This window comes from Zingiber officinale, chromosome 2B, assembly GCF_018446385.1.
Source record: "Zingiber officinale cultivar Zhangliang chromosome 2B, Zo_v1.1, whole genome shotgun sequence".
NCBI classification, from domain to species: Eukaryota; Viridiplantae; Streptophyta; class Magnoliopsida; order Zingiberales; family Zingiberaceae; genus Zingiber; species Zingiber officinale.
Genome location: NC_055989.1, coordinates 1,665,819 through 1,680,634, shown reverse-complemented (window position 1 = coordinate 1,680,634; position 14,816 = coordinate 1,665,819). Strand labels below are relative to the sequence as shown.

The following is a 14,816-nucleotide window of genomic DNA, read 5'->3' as shown; positions in this document are numbered from 1 at the left end:
ATTCCTTTGATTTTTAACTAATATTTTTTTTAACATTTGGAGCAAAATGAAAGTTAGGAAGGGTGATTTGACACAGTGACAAAGTAAAATTTCGATAAAAGTTGGAGCAAAACGAAAGAAATGTTTCTTGAGAGGAGAAAGTTCTGAAGGTGATTTTGGCATTTAAAAAAGTATAGGAACCGAACTGTGAATCATGGAAAAGTAGTGCAATTGCGTGCGCGGCAAGGCGACCCGTGCGAATACGACAAATTTGATGAGATGTTTAGTACATCGTTCCTTATCTCATCACATAAATTAATAAATATTTATTATATATATATTTATTTATTTATTTATTTATTATTATATTTGTATTATGATGTACTACACCATTTTCCCTTTTATATAATTAATGCTTCATTAATAAACATATGCCATTAAAATACCAAAAAACAAAAACTAGTTAAAATAATTTAATGCAATGCATTAATTGAAAAGGGTGGAGCGGCATTTTATGGCCGGTCCTTTTATGAAGACTTCAAAAACTCCATAAATCATGGCGATGGCGATATTTATTTAGCACAATGATTTTTCAGACTAGATATCTAATAAGGTATTTTATACTCATTAAATCTATTAAAATAATCATCCATACATGTACTACCGTGGGGCTAATGCAATGCATTAATTTTTTTAGTTAACACTATGTAGCTTAGTTCCACAAAAATTTCTCATCGACCGCTTGAGTAAATTGAGAAAACACACATGAATGTCTGATTTATCACTGAAGAGTCTAACAATGGCATTGCCACCGGGGGCCAATAATGCAATGCATTAATGATCGAGGCTCATGTGTGTTGGTTCAACCAATTCCTTTTATTCATCTACAAAAGAAAGGAAATAAATAGAGAAAAAAATTATGAACTTATAAATTCATCCAGTTATTTTGCCATAAAAATATCTTTATAAGATTGATTCCTGTGAAGACCCGATTTTGGACATGATGATGAACACTAGTGGATATACCTTTAAAGGTTAAGTTAGATTCATTCAACTCCTAAAAATCTTAATATCATAAAATTGAACTCAAGTTTATGATTACTTTGTAGATTTGGATCTTAGGAATTTCGAATATTAGGTCTAGTTACTCATATGTTTCTTCTATGCTCTTCATCATGAGAATTTATGAGTCACATATTAATTTTATGTGTTTTAAATTTTTATTCTAGTTATATCTATGTTTTTCTTTATTTCTATCGAGATGACTTAGTGAGTCATATGTTAAAATTTTATGTCTATGTTTCTTTTGGTTTTATCATGATAACATAATAAGTCATGTGTTAATCCTTTTATGTAACTTGGACTTATTCTAGTTATGTTTCATGTGCTAAGTTGTAATGGTATGGTGGTCTTTTACCTACCTTTTTAATGAATAAATAACCTTTCATCTAGCCTTTTTAACATGGATTTATTTGAGACAAAGAAGAGAGAATTCGAATAACCATAATCATGATGATTAATGGAGAATTCGAAAAGTCATCATAATGATAATTAATGAAGAATTTGAAGAGTCATCATAATGAAGGTTATAAATGAAGAATTTATGGAGCCTGTAACTCTTCATCTTCTTAATTAATGAAGACCATAAATGATGAATTAATTGAGACCTTAACTCTCCGTATTCCTTGGAGGCTATAAGTAGTCATCCTCGGAAAGATGCAAGAGGGAAATTCCTTCTATCGATTTCTCCCTCGTCAACTTCTTCTTCGTTGACCTTCCACCGGAAGAGATCGGTAGTGCTTCCAAATCTTTGTCGATCCAAGAGGCTAGCACCTAACGGATCGTATCAAGTTCCGTAAAGTTTCTGTCCAAAACCGAAGAAGTTTCTGGCCAAGTAAGTGGGCTTTTCGTTTTGAGTGTAGCTACGGAATATGTTTACATTTCATTATTTTATATTGCAAATTCATTTCTTTTTATTCCAAGATGCACTGTTATGACTCAAGTTAGATATGGTAAAGGAAATTTCCAAAAATATGATAAGATATGACAAGTTATGACCCTGAAGCGATGGGTAATAATAACCGATATATGACCCTGATGCGGTGGGTAATAATAATCGATATATGCTCTCACCCCTTAGAGGAATTACATATAGGGGACTGATCAGTAAAAGGAAATTTCCGAAAACATGATAAGATATGACAAGTTATGACCCTAATGAGGTGGGTAATAATAACCGATATATGACCTCACTCCTTAGAGTAATTACATATAGGGGACTGATCAGTAAGACCATGGAAAACAAGATGATTAGCAGTGCTATGTTTTTAATTAAGTGCTATGTTTTTAATTAAGTTATGTTTTTGTCATGAATTTTGAATGTCTTGCTAAAAGTATATGTTTTCAATTAAGTTATGTTTCTGTCATGTTTCATGAAATATGTCTTCATCATGAATTCCGAATATTTTGCTATATTTTGTATTCTGTCATGCTATGTTCGATCGATCCCACTTATGAGTGTTTTTCCAAGCACTCACTCCCCTTACTCCCATCCCCAAATAAAGACAAGGAACAAGTTGAGAAGGAGGAGCAAGAGATGTTTTGGGGCTGGTAATGAAGTCGTGTCCAAGTGATTCATCCTTTTAGTTCATGTTATCTTTATTTGTACACTTTCACTTTTGGATTGTAAAGACAATATTTTCATTATAGTATTACTGCTTTGGTATGCACTTTATGAGGCTTGTTGTTTTTGAGTATTTATATTCGTGAGCAACGCCGATGTCACGCGCCTAGGTCACGGGGCGTGACAATTCCTATAGACCTAAATATTTCTTCCATCAAATCTCAAATTTCTCATTTGCAAGCATAGAAAGATGACAATAGAAAATGAAAACCTATATAATTTTACATCATTTAACTCCCCCAAAAAATAAACAGAAATATGAAAAGTATAATTGAATCAATTCTGTGCAATGTAAGTCGCAAGCTAGAAGCGGTTACAATAATGTGATCTCTTATCTTGGAGCAATTTCATTGATTTTGTATGAAACGTGCCCAGTTTACCTCCTTGAGCTTTACAATCTGCTGTTATCTTGGTCTTCTTTCACATGCAACATCAGCTTTTCTGCACCAACAAAAATTTGTGGAATATAATTGACTTTTAGTTCAAAAATCTGGATGCTATTGCCAATGGTGGAGGGCAGTAAGAACTGATTGTAAATTTCTTCCTGAGGAGCAAGATTGACATGGTTTTTCTCAAGTAAATGGTTATCAAGAGTCACTCCAGTTATCGTCGTCGTCGTCGTCATCCTCATCGCTTCCAGCACATGCCTGTGTGAAGGTGCAATTAGCATAGGAAATAGGAAGAAAGAAAGAAAGAAAAAAAGATATTTTTATAACAAATGTGGGATAGCAGATTAATGATGGATTTGAATTGGAGAGAGACGACAAACCTGGCGGATTGCATTTGCTTTCTCCAAAATGGCTATGACCTTGAGATTTGTAGGAGGACCACCCTTAAACTTCATAGTTGGTGCTACTGTCGGTTTCAGGCTGAAGGACTGTTGAAGGAAAGACCACAATGTGATTGTAACTCTTAAGCATTCTACTAAATTTAACATGAAATTTGGCTACTAATGTTTAGTTTTTGTCGCAATTGCTCTCCCAAAATTTATCTTTAAACTTTATGATATCAATTCATGGAGGTAAATTTGAAATTCATAGAGACTCAGAATCTCATGGGAACTGAATTTAGAGAGCTATCTAAAATTTAGCTTAAAGTTGTATTGCAATGTGGACCTTGTTCTTGATCTGCTCCAGAAAAGATCCTCTTTCATCACGGTTTGGCATAGCTGAGGCATGAATGAGATCAGGCAACTTCTGCAATTGCAACCATCAATTTAGAAGAAAAAACAATGGCAAAAGCATGCAATTGCTATGGAGATAAGATCTTTATCATCTTGTACCTTGCTTTTATCATGAGATGCAACAGACTCAATCAAGAGGGCATTAGGCCTAATGATTACTGAGTGAGCCCTCCTTTGTGGTTTCTCGCTTTCTGAAGTCAGTGAAGTTAAATCTTGAAAGGTGGATGAAGTCTTATCTTCTAAAGACAGAGATCCATGTTCAGATCTTATAGGCCTTCCCATTGGAAATGGTGCCGTTGGTGGAAGGCTTCCATTTATAGTTTCATGAATTTGGTTGAGCCTCTCATCTTCAATGGCTAATGCTACCGATAATGAGGTAGGAGTTCCATCTAAATTTACGGCACCATTTTGGGACCTCTCATTAACATTTGGAGTTGCCTCCAACAACGTTGAGGGATGTGTCTCATCACTTGATGATATAGTAATGTCTTTATCATGCACCTTCTTGTCTTCTTCAAGAGGTGATGCCAAAGCTTCACCCATGGTTTTTCTACTAGATTTCAAGGTATAATGTATATCATTTTCTTGCACAGTTGCTGGCACATTGACTCCTTGCAACAGTTGAGAAGATTCATTCTCAAAAACTGGTAGCATAGGAGGCTTTGTCAATCTCCATGCTATAGGTGGAAGCTGTGCAATCTGGGGTATTTTCTTATCACCTTTAATTGTACCATCTTTGTCTGAATGTAGCGAACCGGAAGCTATTTCTAACTGTTGTTCAGCCTCAGGCATGTCAGATTCTATATAGTTTTCACCATCTGCAATGTTGTGAGGACTTGCTTCCTGTGAATTGATTACATCATCGTGCAATGCATTTTTAGCAGGGGAGGTTCTCTCAGAAGGTTCATGGTCTTCACCATTAAAATCTGATAAAATCAAGTTTCGATGAACTTCAACTTGCATCTCAAGTCCATCTACATCTGAAAGTTCAGAGATTATTATGTGCTGCTCCTTTGAGTTGTTGGAGGCTAACAAAGTAGTTGGTTTAGAACCAAGAGGATGACCTGTTTCTGATGATTCCATGATCTCAGCAACAATATCTTCGACAAAATGAACAGCAGAAGGGATATCTTGCAAGAAAGAGCTACTGTTAGGTTCACTATTTGATTCTTTTCCGAAAGCTTCTTTGAATGTTTGTACAGCATTTTGGAAGATCACATCTGGGATGGTCTCATTTGAATTCACAGGAGAGATATACAATGGTTCTTCATCTTCTTTTGAAAACTCTTGAAGCTTCACATATTTTGTACTAGAAGATGCATGTGGGATTTCTTCATCATTACCAACTCTATGAAGAGTAGTTTCATGTGGATCCTGTAAATGGAGAGTTGTGTCAGCAGCCCTCGCCATGCTTTGTTCAATGTGTTTGTTAAGGTCAATTCCTTTGGGAGGTTCATCTTCCATCAAGTGCTTTTTTCTTGTTAAATCATACAAATTTTCAGATAAGATTACAAAGGTTTCAGCAGTTGGCTGGGTTAGTGTTGTACTGTTTCCTTCACCAGGAATCTCGGAGGAACTTTGCACATGTGGAAATCCATCATATAAATGTCTGAGAGCTTGGTCACTTATTTTCTCTGAAGATGAAGCTATCCTGTTGATGCCTATATTACCCGATGGAATTGTTGTTGAGTCACTGGAATGGCTACAAGATTGTTCTCCACTTGCTATGGAAGCAGTAGCTGAAGCAATGCCAATGTTCTTGCTTGGATTTACATCTGAGTTTGGAGGGATACATGACTCATTTTTATTCTCTTTTAGCAATTGCATGGCCAAGTGACCTAAAGTGTCTGAAAAGTAAGGATTTTCAGTCCCTTTGTTAAACATTGTGCAGAAACCTGGTGATGAAGTAGAGTTTTCATGTAAATATTGATCAGGATATTGAGCTTTCAACTCCACCTCATCATTACTATCAAAATCTGATTCTTCCGAATGGATGCCAAGAAAATCCGGTCTAACCTGTTCATCATCTGTCTCTATTTTTGATTCCGTGGTAGTATGTGCATCCATGAAATTGCCCAACTCACTAGAATTTTCATCGGAAATATAGCAATCAGGACTGTGCTCTGATCGACCTTTGTCATCTCCTAAAGACCCGTTTTGATCCACTTTGTTAACAGCTTGATGAGTTGAGTAGTGGCCTACAGTTTTCTTAGCATTCTTGATAGTTGCCATTTCCTCATCACTTGTTTCAATTTTTAGCTCCAAGTCATTTTCTGTTGCAATTTCCTGCTTGTTAAGAGAAGATGTCGAGCCTTTGTCTACGCTCGAAGATGCATTGGCTACAGTTTCATCTGTTTCAGTTGAGTGACCTGGTTTTATCATGGTGGACTGGCTTGCTGAATTTTTAGGAATAATTTGCTCCTCCAGTGAATGCAAAACAATACCATTCACCATGTAATTTCTTAAAGTGTGGATAATTGATTCATTTAGCTGTCTTGATTTCACCTTGACATGTTGCAAGGGTCTATCAAAAACTTGGTCTGTAGTACACGGCTGCAATCTGTATGAAATCATGTTATGAATTGAGCTCGGATAGATAATTTCTATGAAAGGAAAGAAATTTAGAAATGAATACCTGGAACTGAGAGATTCAGGTGATTCGCTATTAGCTATGAAGGATACCTTCTTCTGCGTGAAAGAAATGAATTATTTTTGCCCTAAACTAATGAATAAATATGATATTATCAACTAGAAGTTTTTATTGTGCACAGTAGAAAAAAGATAAGAAGGTAAAGAAAACAGAATTCTTGAAAAAAAACATGTAACACTTGCAATAGAGCATGCTCCTAACTGAACTATGAACTATTGTGCTAAGCTTTGATAGTTTGTTTCTCAAGAAGTTGATATCAACATGATGTAAATGCTTGCATGGTTTAATATGGCACAATTGCAACATATATTGCTGTGATCTTTGAAAGCACTCCAAGAAATAAATTCTTAACGATCAAGACAACAAAAATATTGGCATCTCTGGCAAAAAAATAGGAATGCAGACTAAGGAACTTTGAGTGTGAAATTATTCTACTCGGATAAACTTTTAGCTAATATGACATAACACTGGAAACAACACACATCGATACGGTCAACTTAGAAAAATACAGTGGCTAAAAGTATAATCTCTTATGGTTACCAAATATATCACTAATCTCAGGTCATATTAGGGGAGGTACTTGCATAATCCAAAGTTTAACACCCACCTTAACTTTGCCAGCTCTTTCTTTTTCTTGAGCATCTTGCTGTTCCAATTTGGAGGTCAATTCCAAGCTATAGAAAGATGGATCAGTGTACCTCTTCAAGCATGTTCCATTACCAGAAACATCAAACCTGCAGGAAGGAGGTACTAGTTGACATGAAATATACTCTCCAAGACTACTCATCGAAGACAGAAGAATATATTACTTGTCTAGCTTGAATAGTTGTGGTGGACCACGACATGCTCTATATGCATTCATGACAGAATGAGGCATTTCTCCAGTGCTAACTAGATCATGACCACCCTTTTGGAGATTACAGTGCCAATCGATACCTGCAAAACGATGGCATTTGAAATAATCAATACCTCCAGTGCATCTAACTTTTAATAGGAGGGAGGTTTGTGTTTGGCAATTGAATAATCATTGTATCAATTTGGCTCATGAAATTCTGAATATCTTAACTTATTCTCATATTACAAATTTTAAAGTTCTCAAATTGGTATGAGTGGTTTGGATGAGATTACCATGACTCGCTGAAAGTTTAGGACATAACTCCGTGTTGTATCCATACATGAACAGTCAAGTAATTTGAACCTTCATATATCAAACTGAGTTGGAATTACCTTTTGTAAAGTTTATTCACAGATCAGAAACATGTAAACTGATGTTAAACCAAATTTGATTTTTTTTTTTTGGTTCCTTACTCAAACTTTGAAGCAATAGAACATGGGGTTTTCCCCCCAAGTACAAACTTACCTTCCCTATAAGAGAAACGTTGAGGGAAAAAACCCTTCTCAATTGATGGAACCTCTCTTTCTAGACGTTGAACTCGAAGCATCAGTTTGTGCTCTCTTGAAGTAAGGTTCATTACCTCTTCATGCAACTCGTTAAATACCTCTGCAGAAAAACTGTGATGCAAATTGTCCATGTCAGATCACAGTGAATAGATACATGAACTACATATAAGAGATTCATCAGTACTCTGATTTAACCCATGCAACTGCAGCAAGCACATAACCTTCCAAGAATAAAATGTTCAGTGTGATAAATTGGGAAATGCATGTATCTAAATAACAAGTTCATTCAGATATGATCCATAAGTTGTAAAGTACTTGCACTTGCAGAAGTCACCACTTTAGGAGAAAATCCTTACCTAGTTCCTTGGTGCATCTATCTTTTAGGGTGATATTGCAGTTAGCATTTAGACACAAAAGACGAGCAATTTCAACTGCTTGATTTATTATGAATAAATGATCTTGTTCATTAGTCATTCCAACAACCTGTTCCAGTGGTTTGATTCCAAGCACATTTAATGTTGAATTACGGGCACCAGCTTTACATCATACATTTATTTGCTCTTGCAGTTCCTCTCAATAATTTTCCAAAATTAATCGGAGAGCCTCTACACATCTGACTTAGCTAGAAACACCAATCTCATGCACTCTTGCCCTTGAAAGTTGAAATTTACCCTAAATTTTCGAAGATCTCATTTTTAACTCCAAGAAATGAACCACGAAATTTCAAGTTTGACGACTGGAACTAACAAAAGGGAGTAAACAATGTTGACTAATTTGAAGTTCTCTGAAATCAAAAGGCTAAAGTGGGACAAATCAAATGCAATTTCTACAACGATACAATCATCTCAACAAAACCTAATACCCATAAAAATTGTTCAAATACCAGCATCAACAAAGACAAAAACAGACGATTCTTGCCGGAAACTGAACCATCGATGATGCTAAGAAGCAATCACATTGCACATCCCATTGACCTAGCTATAACAACAGCCCCAAAAAATTACCTACTCATGACCATGTCTCTTATCCACCAAATCCCAACTGCAATGCAAAAGAGACCCCCAAAAAATGTATAAAAAAAAGAACTTTGGAAAGGATTCGATCAGAAAGGAAATAAGCATACTCTGCGAGATCTCCTAGCTGCCGTAAGAGACCGATTAGACCAGCCACGGCGACGCCTTGCAGAATCGCTTCAGGGTCGTTCCTATCCGCGGCACAGTAGAGTTCAGAGCTCCCCAAACCATACTCGTTCCTTATGCGGTATCTGATCGTTGCCATCGCTTTAATGGTGCGATTTTGAACGCTCTTTTTTGTTGTTGTTGTTCTTCTTCTCCTTCTTCGTTGGAGCTGCTGCTACGTTTCCGCCATTGGAGCAGCTCTGAGCTCCAAAAGGTTCCTTAAATAGCATATATCATTTAACTGAGCTTCTGTTTTTATCCAGATAAAATTTAAAATATTTTTTAAAACAAATAGATAAAATAATAATTTATTTTTATTTATTTAAACTTTTTCACTTTAATAAACATAAATGTGCTTTAATTGAACTTAAAAAAAAAAGTAAAAACTTTTTAATTTTTATTTTTTTAAAAGTACATATTTTAAGAAAATAGTGTTTAATTTATATTTTATGGCTGTATTTTTTAAGATAGATATTATTTTCTAAAAAAATATTATTACTTTTTAAAAAACATACTTTTTTCATAAAATGAAAATAAAAAACATACAAACTAAACCTACCCTAAATTTCTTTGCAAACATTTATTATCATTTTCAAAATGCTACCTTCAATTTAATAGTGTCTTTAGCACCTCTCATCAAATTTCTTTTCTGATAAATTTATTTGAAAATCAGTTTTATAATACTCATTTCTTTTATAAAATTCTAATCTTCATAATGAATTTTTATAGAAAATTCTAAGTTCAAATTAAAGTGTGAATTAATTTTATACTTTATACAATTCATAGTAGAAATTCAATTTTTTAAAGAATTTTATATTAACTCAATTGCAAAAATTGGGATTCATGAAAATGTTTACCAAATTCATAAAATTAAAATTAGTAAAATCCGAATTTACAAAATTTGTTCTAAAATCAAAATCTTACTAATTAAAATTATGAATGGCATCCACTCCCCAATAGTCGATAAAAAATTTCTGTAAAATTTAAAATCTATAAAATACTCAAACATTAATATAGCAAATAGTGGGAACCATGAACTGGATTAAAACTCAAATGATTTGGGCAACGACGTGTGACCCTCTTCTCCCACTTTCTTCATTAGCTTTTATGGTGTTAGTGGAAGAGATAATAATACTGGCTTACCTTTGCCTTCAAGACTGTGTTCCTTGAGAAATACTCCTACTTAAAAACAAAAATACAGAAAAAAAAATGTTTTAACAATAAAAACATTTCTAAAACAGTAAGCAATTGGTTGAGGGCATTTTAAATCTACCCTATGAATAGGACAACAAATGAATCAACCGTTCGTGAACAAATTTAGTGTTCGACTTGATAAGAACTTGTTTATATTCATTCAATATACATAAGATTATTTAAACAAACAAGTTTGAACAACTCGTTAAGTTAAATAAACAAACTTAAACACATATGTGTTCAGCTCATTAACGTTCATGAACAATTTTTATGAACAACGTTTGTGAACAATGCTCACGAACTATATTCATTAATAAAACTCCTTTTAATATGCTAAATAAATAATAAAATAAAATAAAATAAATAAATTTAAATTATCAAACTCAATAACCAATCAATCAATTAAAAATTTCAAACAATCAAACAAGTTTGAATTAAGAGCTTGATAACATCTAAATGAACCAAGCTCGAACCAAGCTTGAATTGAAAGCTTGATAACATCTAAACGAACCAAGCTCAAGCCAAGATTCAAACAAACTCAAGCTCATAAAAAATAAACCAAACCAAGCTTAAACATTCATTTCAAAAGCTTGGTTCATTTTAAACTCGGCTTAGTTACCTTATCAAACAAGCTTGAACATTCCAAATCTCGACTCGGCTCGACTTGTTTACAACCCTACCTATGAATTATACATGACAATTGACAGTGGTTCATACCTCTCCTGTTTTGGAGCATGGTACATTTTCTTTCTCTAACATACAAAAGGGATCAGAATTAACTACTTAATTGGGAGAAATGCATTTCCATTAAGTAAACTATCTTATTAGAATAACTATCTAGATTATACATTACACTGTGCAGTGAGCATGACAAATTGCCAATTCTGCACCGAATGATATACCTCCGGTGGCTCTCTGCGCTGCGTCGTCCTGTACCGGATTGATGAACACAAGTGCTGCTTGACTAAAGCTTTCAGGGTATAATTGGATCGGATGCGTACTTGAGTTCGGGCAGTTTTTCGACCCTAAGGAGAGGGAAAGCTGATCAGTAGCCAATGTGTGATTGTTTAAGCAAGAGTGCTTATATCGCAAGTACACATGACCAAAACGACATATGGTATTGACATTATGTACCTTTGTCTGAGTTTAAGTATTCCGGTACCGAGTTGCATGGGGATGCCCATTATGATACACTCGCTCACTCCCTCGATGCGATCATCCCTACCGGCATAGGAAGCATTGAACAGGTGCTCGGCAGTTTTCTCAAAGGAAGCAAGCATCAGAACACTTTCTTTCATTTTTGAAATGCCAAATCTTGTAATCCCGAGAACTTCACCCTGTTAAGAAAAATGAAAGCAATTACAAAAACACTGAGCATCCGCAATTTCAAGGAAACAAAGTGTACCAGTATATTCTGTCAGATTTATTACCTTATAAGTCATAAGATCCGCCAGGAGCATCATGTGGCGAAGATCGATACTCATGCCATGGCTTCGCATGGTATACTGAATTTCATTAACGATGCACTTCCTTGCAGCTTCAATTCCGAGTGTCTGCTGAACTTCAATGACATGGTTACTTGTTGTTTTTCTTCCATCGATTCCCTGAGTTCCCATGACACCTAAAAGGTTTGTCCTGTACTCCGCGAGAAGTTTAGAATATCTGTTAGTGTTGCGTTTCAAAAGCACCAGAATGATAAAACCAATAAAACTCTGACTAGCATCAAAAGCTTTAGCTATTGGACAATTTGCCGGAGATTTTGGGAGAATTAGCTGAATTTAAATACATCAAATTAAATTCAACTTATCTATTGAGATGACCTGAGCTGATAATCTCAAGTTGCCAACGGGGACTGATTTCTGCGAAGTGCCGAGTGCAGACTTCACAGTGGCCAAGCAGGCAGAGTGACCGAGTGGGCAGAGCCGACAAAGTAGCCTAGAAGTAGAACGGTCGAGCGAGCAGTTCGACCGAGCGGGCTGATCGGACGAGCGGGCTGATCGGATGAGCATGTAGAGCAGTTGATCAAGCTGAGCGATCGAGTGCCAGAACGGTCAAGTGGGCAGTGTGGCCAGTCGCAGATCTGGTCGAGTGACCGATCGAGTTGTGAGGCCGAGCGGGCAAATCGGTAGTCCGAGCAGCGCGATCGAGTCGCAGATCATGCCGAGTGTCTAATCGGGCAGAGCAGTCAATCGGGTAATGAGGCCAAGCGGGCAGATCGACCGAGTCGCAGAGTGACTGACCAGGTAGAGCAGCATAACAGTGGAAAGTAGGGCAGCTCGAGCGACAGAGCAGCCCAAGTAGGTAGAGTGAACGAGCGATCGAAGCGGTCGAGCGAGCGAAGCGGCTGAGGCCTGCGATAGACGCAGTTTCCTTGAAACAACTTTGCCCCACCTATGGCTGTGCTTCGAGATTTTCTTGGGTCGTCTGTTTCCTAGGATACAACAGTTAACCGTGATGCACACGAAACACTAGTGGTCACGGCGAATTAAGAAGTACCCAACTACTATCACGGGTATTCTAACAAGCAAGATAAGCACGACAGAGGAGGAGGGGGAACAAGAGCTTCAACTTTCGTGTTCTTAGCTTGTGATCGCAACCTCCTTATATAGGAGCTCAGACCAATAGGCAGCGTTAATAATCATTACTCGTCGAGTTGTGAAACGCCAACTTTTCACTCGGTCGTTTAAATTATGCATTAATAGTTAAACATTTAAATAAGCAACAAAAAGGTTTATATGACAAAATGTTGATTGTTCCACTTGGGCAAATTTTGCCTCGGCCGCTTCGGGATTCGGCGCGTGCAGGTCGTGCTTGCACATGAGTCAGTGCAATCCGGGCCCTGGATTTGCACCCCCTACACATTCATGCGTGAGAGAGAGTCTCTCCCCATGCACTTATTCCCATCATCAATGCATGTGAATTAATATAAACCAACCAATATGTCTTGAAATTCCTAATGTGGAACTAAAGTCTCATTCACAATGAAACTTTTTTCCTCTGCCACCTCTTCTCCATTCACTTATATCCAACATTAGCCTCATAATTCCATGGTGTGCTATCCCCAGACGATATACTATGTAGCCAAATTCATTTGTAGATCAAGAGAAAGGATAACTAGAAGTCGTAAAATAAACTAGATATTTCCATGAAAATTATTATATCAAGAATTGACCATTGTAAAGAAGCTCGCATGTTTTGGGGAGTTTTTCAATTGAAAAATTAGAATATACAAACGTTAAATAACAGAACAGAAGTTTGCATACTGACCCTTCAACCAATAGGCTGTATTCTACCTTCTTTTCATTGTCAACTTTCTTTTCATTGATAATTGCTCGCTCGACAGATGGGATGCCCTGAGAAACCAATACAATGCCTAGCACCTTAACTTTATGATAAATGGTTGAAATAATCATAGAATTTCTGTGAGGAAGTTAATTGAACTAAATGAAACTAAAAGCAGTTCATGCAATTTACCTTCACAACAACCTTTGGGAGCATGGATTTTAAGTTGTGTAGTTCAGACAGGAGCTTTCTTCTATCAACTTCTGGGGTGTATATTTTCAACTTGCCATGTCTTGCACTGTATACATGCTGTTGCAAAAAAGAGAATGGAGACTGATAATGATGAGCTAATATATATTTTTTATAAAAAGGAGAGTACTTCACCTCTTCTTTTAGTTTTATTTTTGGATGATTCAGGATTGAGTGACGAACAGATTCAGCAGTGAGCCCCATATGTAATGCTTCAATTAGGTCCATGTCAAGTTTTATAGATATATATGGTTGACCTGAGCCCAACACTATCTTTACTGCTTTGGCAACCTTCATGATAACAAGAAGATCAGTAGCTACAAAGTTGGAAGTCTGCCATAATAAAGGTGGAAAGAACAAAGTTTCTCCTAGATTTTGTCTCCGCTTTCTGATTTCCAACATCCAAAACAAAACAAAACCAAAATAACATATTTAAAATTCCAGTCTGATGTCGATCTTGGCGATCTGTCGAGACCAGTATATCTATCGAACCACTAGTGAACCATATCTGATACCACAACAGAAAATAAGAAAATTAACAAATGACTAAACTGGATCATTTATTTAAAAAAAAAAAAAATAGTTCCTAGGCTCAAATGGCTTGTGTTGGGTGGTACAAGGCAGCATAGGACTAGATTTTAACATCTAAAAAAAAGGTAGATCCGCCCCCTAGTGTCGGCCCCACGGATATGGAGGAAGGTACATGCAGGTAGGCGCATGGTGGGGTAAATCCCAGGTCGTCAATTCATGAGAATCGACCCTGGTCATTACGCTAGAGATGTCATGCGCCCACCGTCTGTGCTAAGCCCAGGGGGCAATACTGTAACATCAAAAAAATGTAGATCCGCTACACCTTGGGGGCAATACTGTAACATCTAAAACTTGAGTAGAAAATGGAGAGAGAAAATATGGATGCTGTTGCAGGTGCTAGAGATGGGCTTAATTAAGGTTTGATTATGAAAATTTGGGTGGAGGATTGACTGAGGGAAAAAGAGTCTAAAGCAAGATGGCTTAAGA

At 36.3% G+C, this 14,816-nt stretch overlaps 2 protein-coding genes across 4 annotated transcripts in view; both read right to left on the bottom strand.

The window, feature by feature from the left end:
• Positions 1-2,830: 2,830 nt before the first annotated feature.
• Positions 2,831-9,374, bottom strand: LOC122045006 (protein SCAR2-like). Of its 2 annotated transcripts, XM_042605047.1 has the most exons (9): positions 9,020-9,374; positions 7,856-8,007; positions 7,305-7,431; positions 7,103-7,229; positions 6,481-6,533; positions 3,945-6,405; positions 3,778-3,858; positions 3,432-3,539; positions 2,831-3,309 (listed from the first exon to the last, which is right to left on the bottom strand). In XM_042605047.1, the coding sequence occupies exons 1-9, from the start codon at positions 9,172-9,174 to the stop codon at positions 3,250-3,252; spliced, it is 3,324 nt and encodes a 1,107-aa protein (XP_042460981.1). In that variant the 5' UTR covers positions 9,175-9,374; the 3' UTR covers positions 2,831-3,249. The 2 variants fall into 2 exon arrangements, with proteins under 2 accessions (XP_042460981.1, XP_042460982.1); XM_042605048.1 differs by lacking the exons at positions 7,856-8,007; positions 9,020-9,374 and adding an exon at positions 7,624-7,760.
• A 1,681-nt stretch (positions 9,375-11,055) lies between these two features.
• The window catches only part of LOC122045004 (DNA-directed RNA polymerase III subunit 1-like), a 31,178-nt gene continuing 27,417 nt past the window's right edge, over positions 11,056-14,816 (bottom strand). Inside the window, exons 22-27 of one of the 2 annotated variants that reach the window (XM_042605045.1) lie at positions 13,935-14,090; positions 13,743-13,859; positions 13,536-13,621; positions 11,699-11,903; positions 11,403-11,605; positions 11,056-11,293 (exon numbers count right to left, since the gene is read on the bottom strand). In XM_042605045.1, coding sequence (XP_042460979.1) covers positions 11,242-11,293; positions 11,403-11,605; positions 11,699-11,903; positions 13,536-13,621; positions 13,743-13,859; positions 13,935-14,090 — 819 coding nt within the window. In that variant the 3' untranslated portion in view covers positions 11,056-11,241. Of the gene's footprint in view, positions 11,294-11,402; positions 11,606-11,698; positions 11,904-13,535; positions 13,622-13,742; positions 13,860-13,934; positions 14,091-14,816 lie in introns of those variants that run through there. The other variant, XM_042605046.1, reaches the window with a different exon arrangement.

Excerpts from the sequence above, each read along its gene's own strand:
- LOC122045006 (XM_042605047.1), bottom strand. The coding sequence starts at position 9,174 with ATGGCAACGATCAGATACCGCATAAGGAACGAGTATGGTTTGGGGAGC. Across the intron at positions 7,432-7,855 it reads ACGTTTCTCTTATAGGGAAG|GTATCGATTGGCACTGTAAT; the intron begins GTAAGTTTGTAC and ends ATCGTTTTGCAG. Across the intron at positions 6,534-7,102 it reads AAAGAGCTGGCAAAGTTAAG|AAGAAGGTATCCTTCATAGC; the intron begins GTGGGTGTTAAA and ends TCTTTCACGCAG.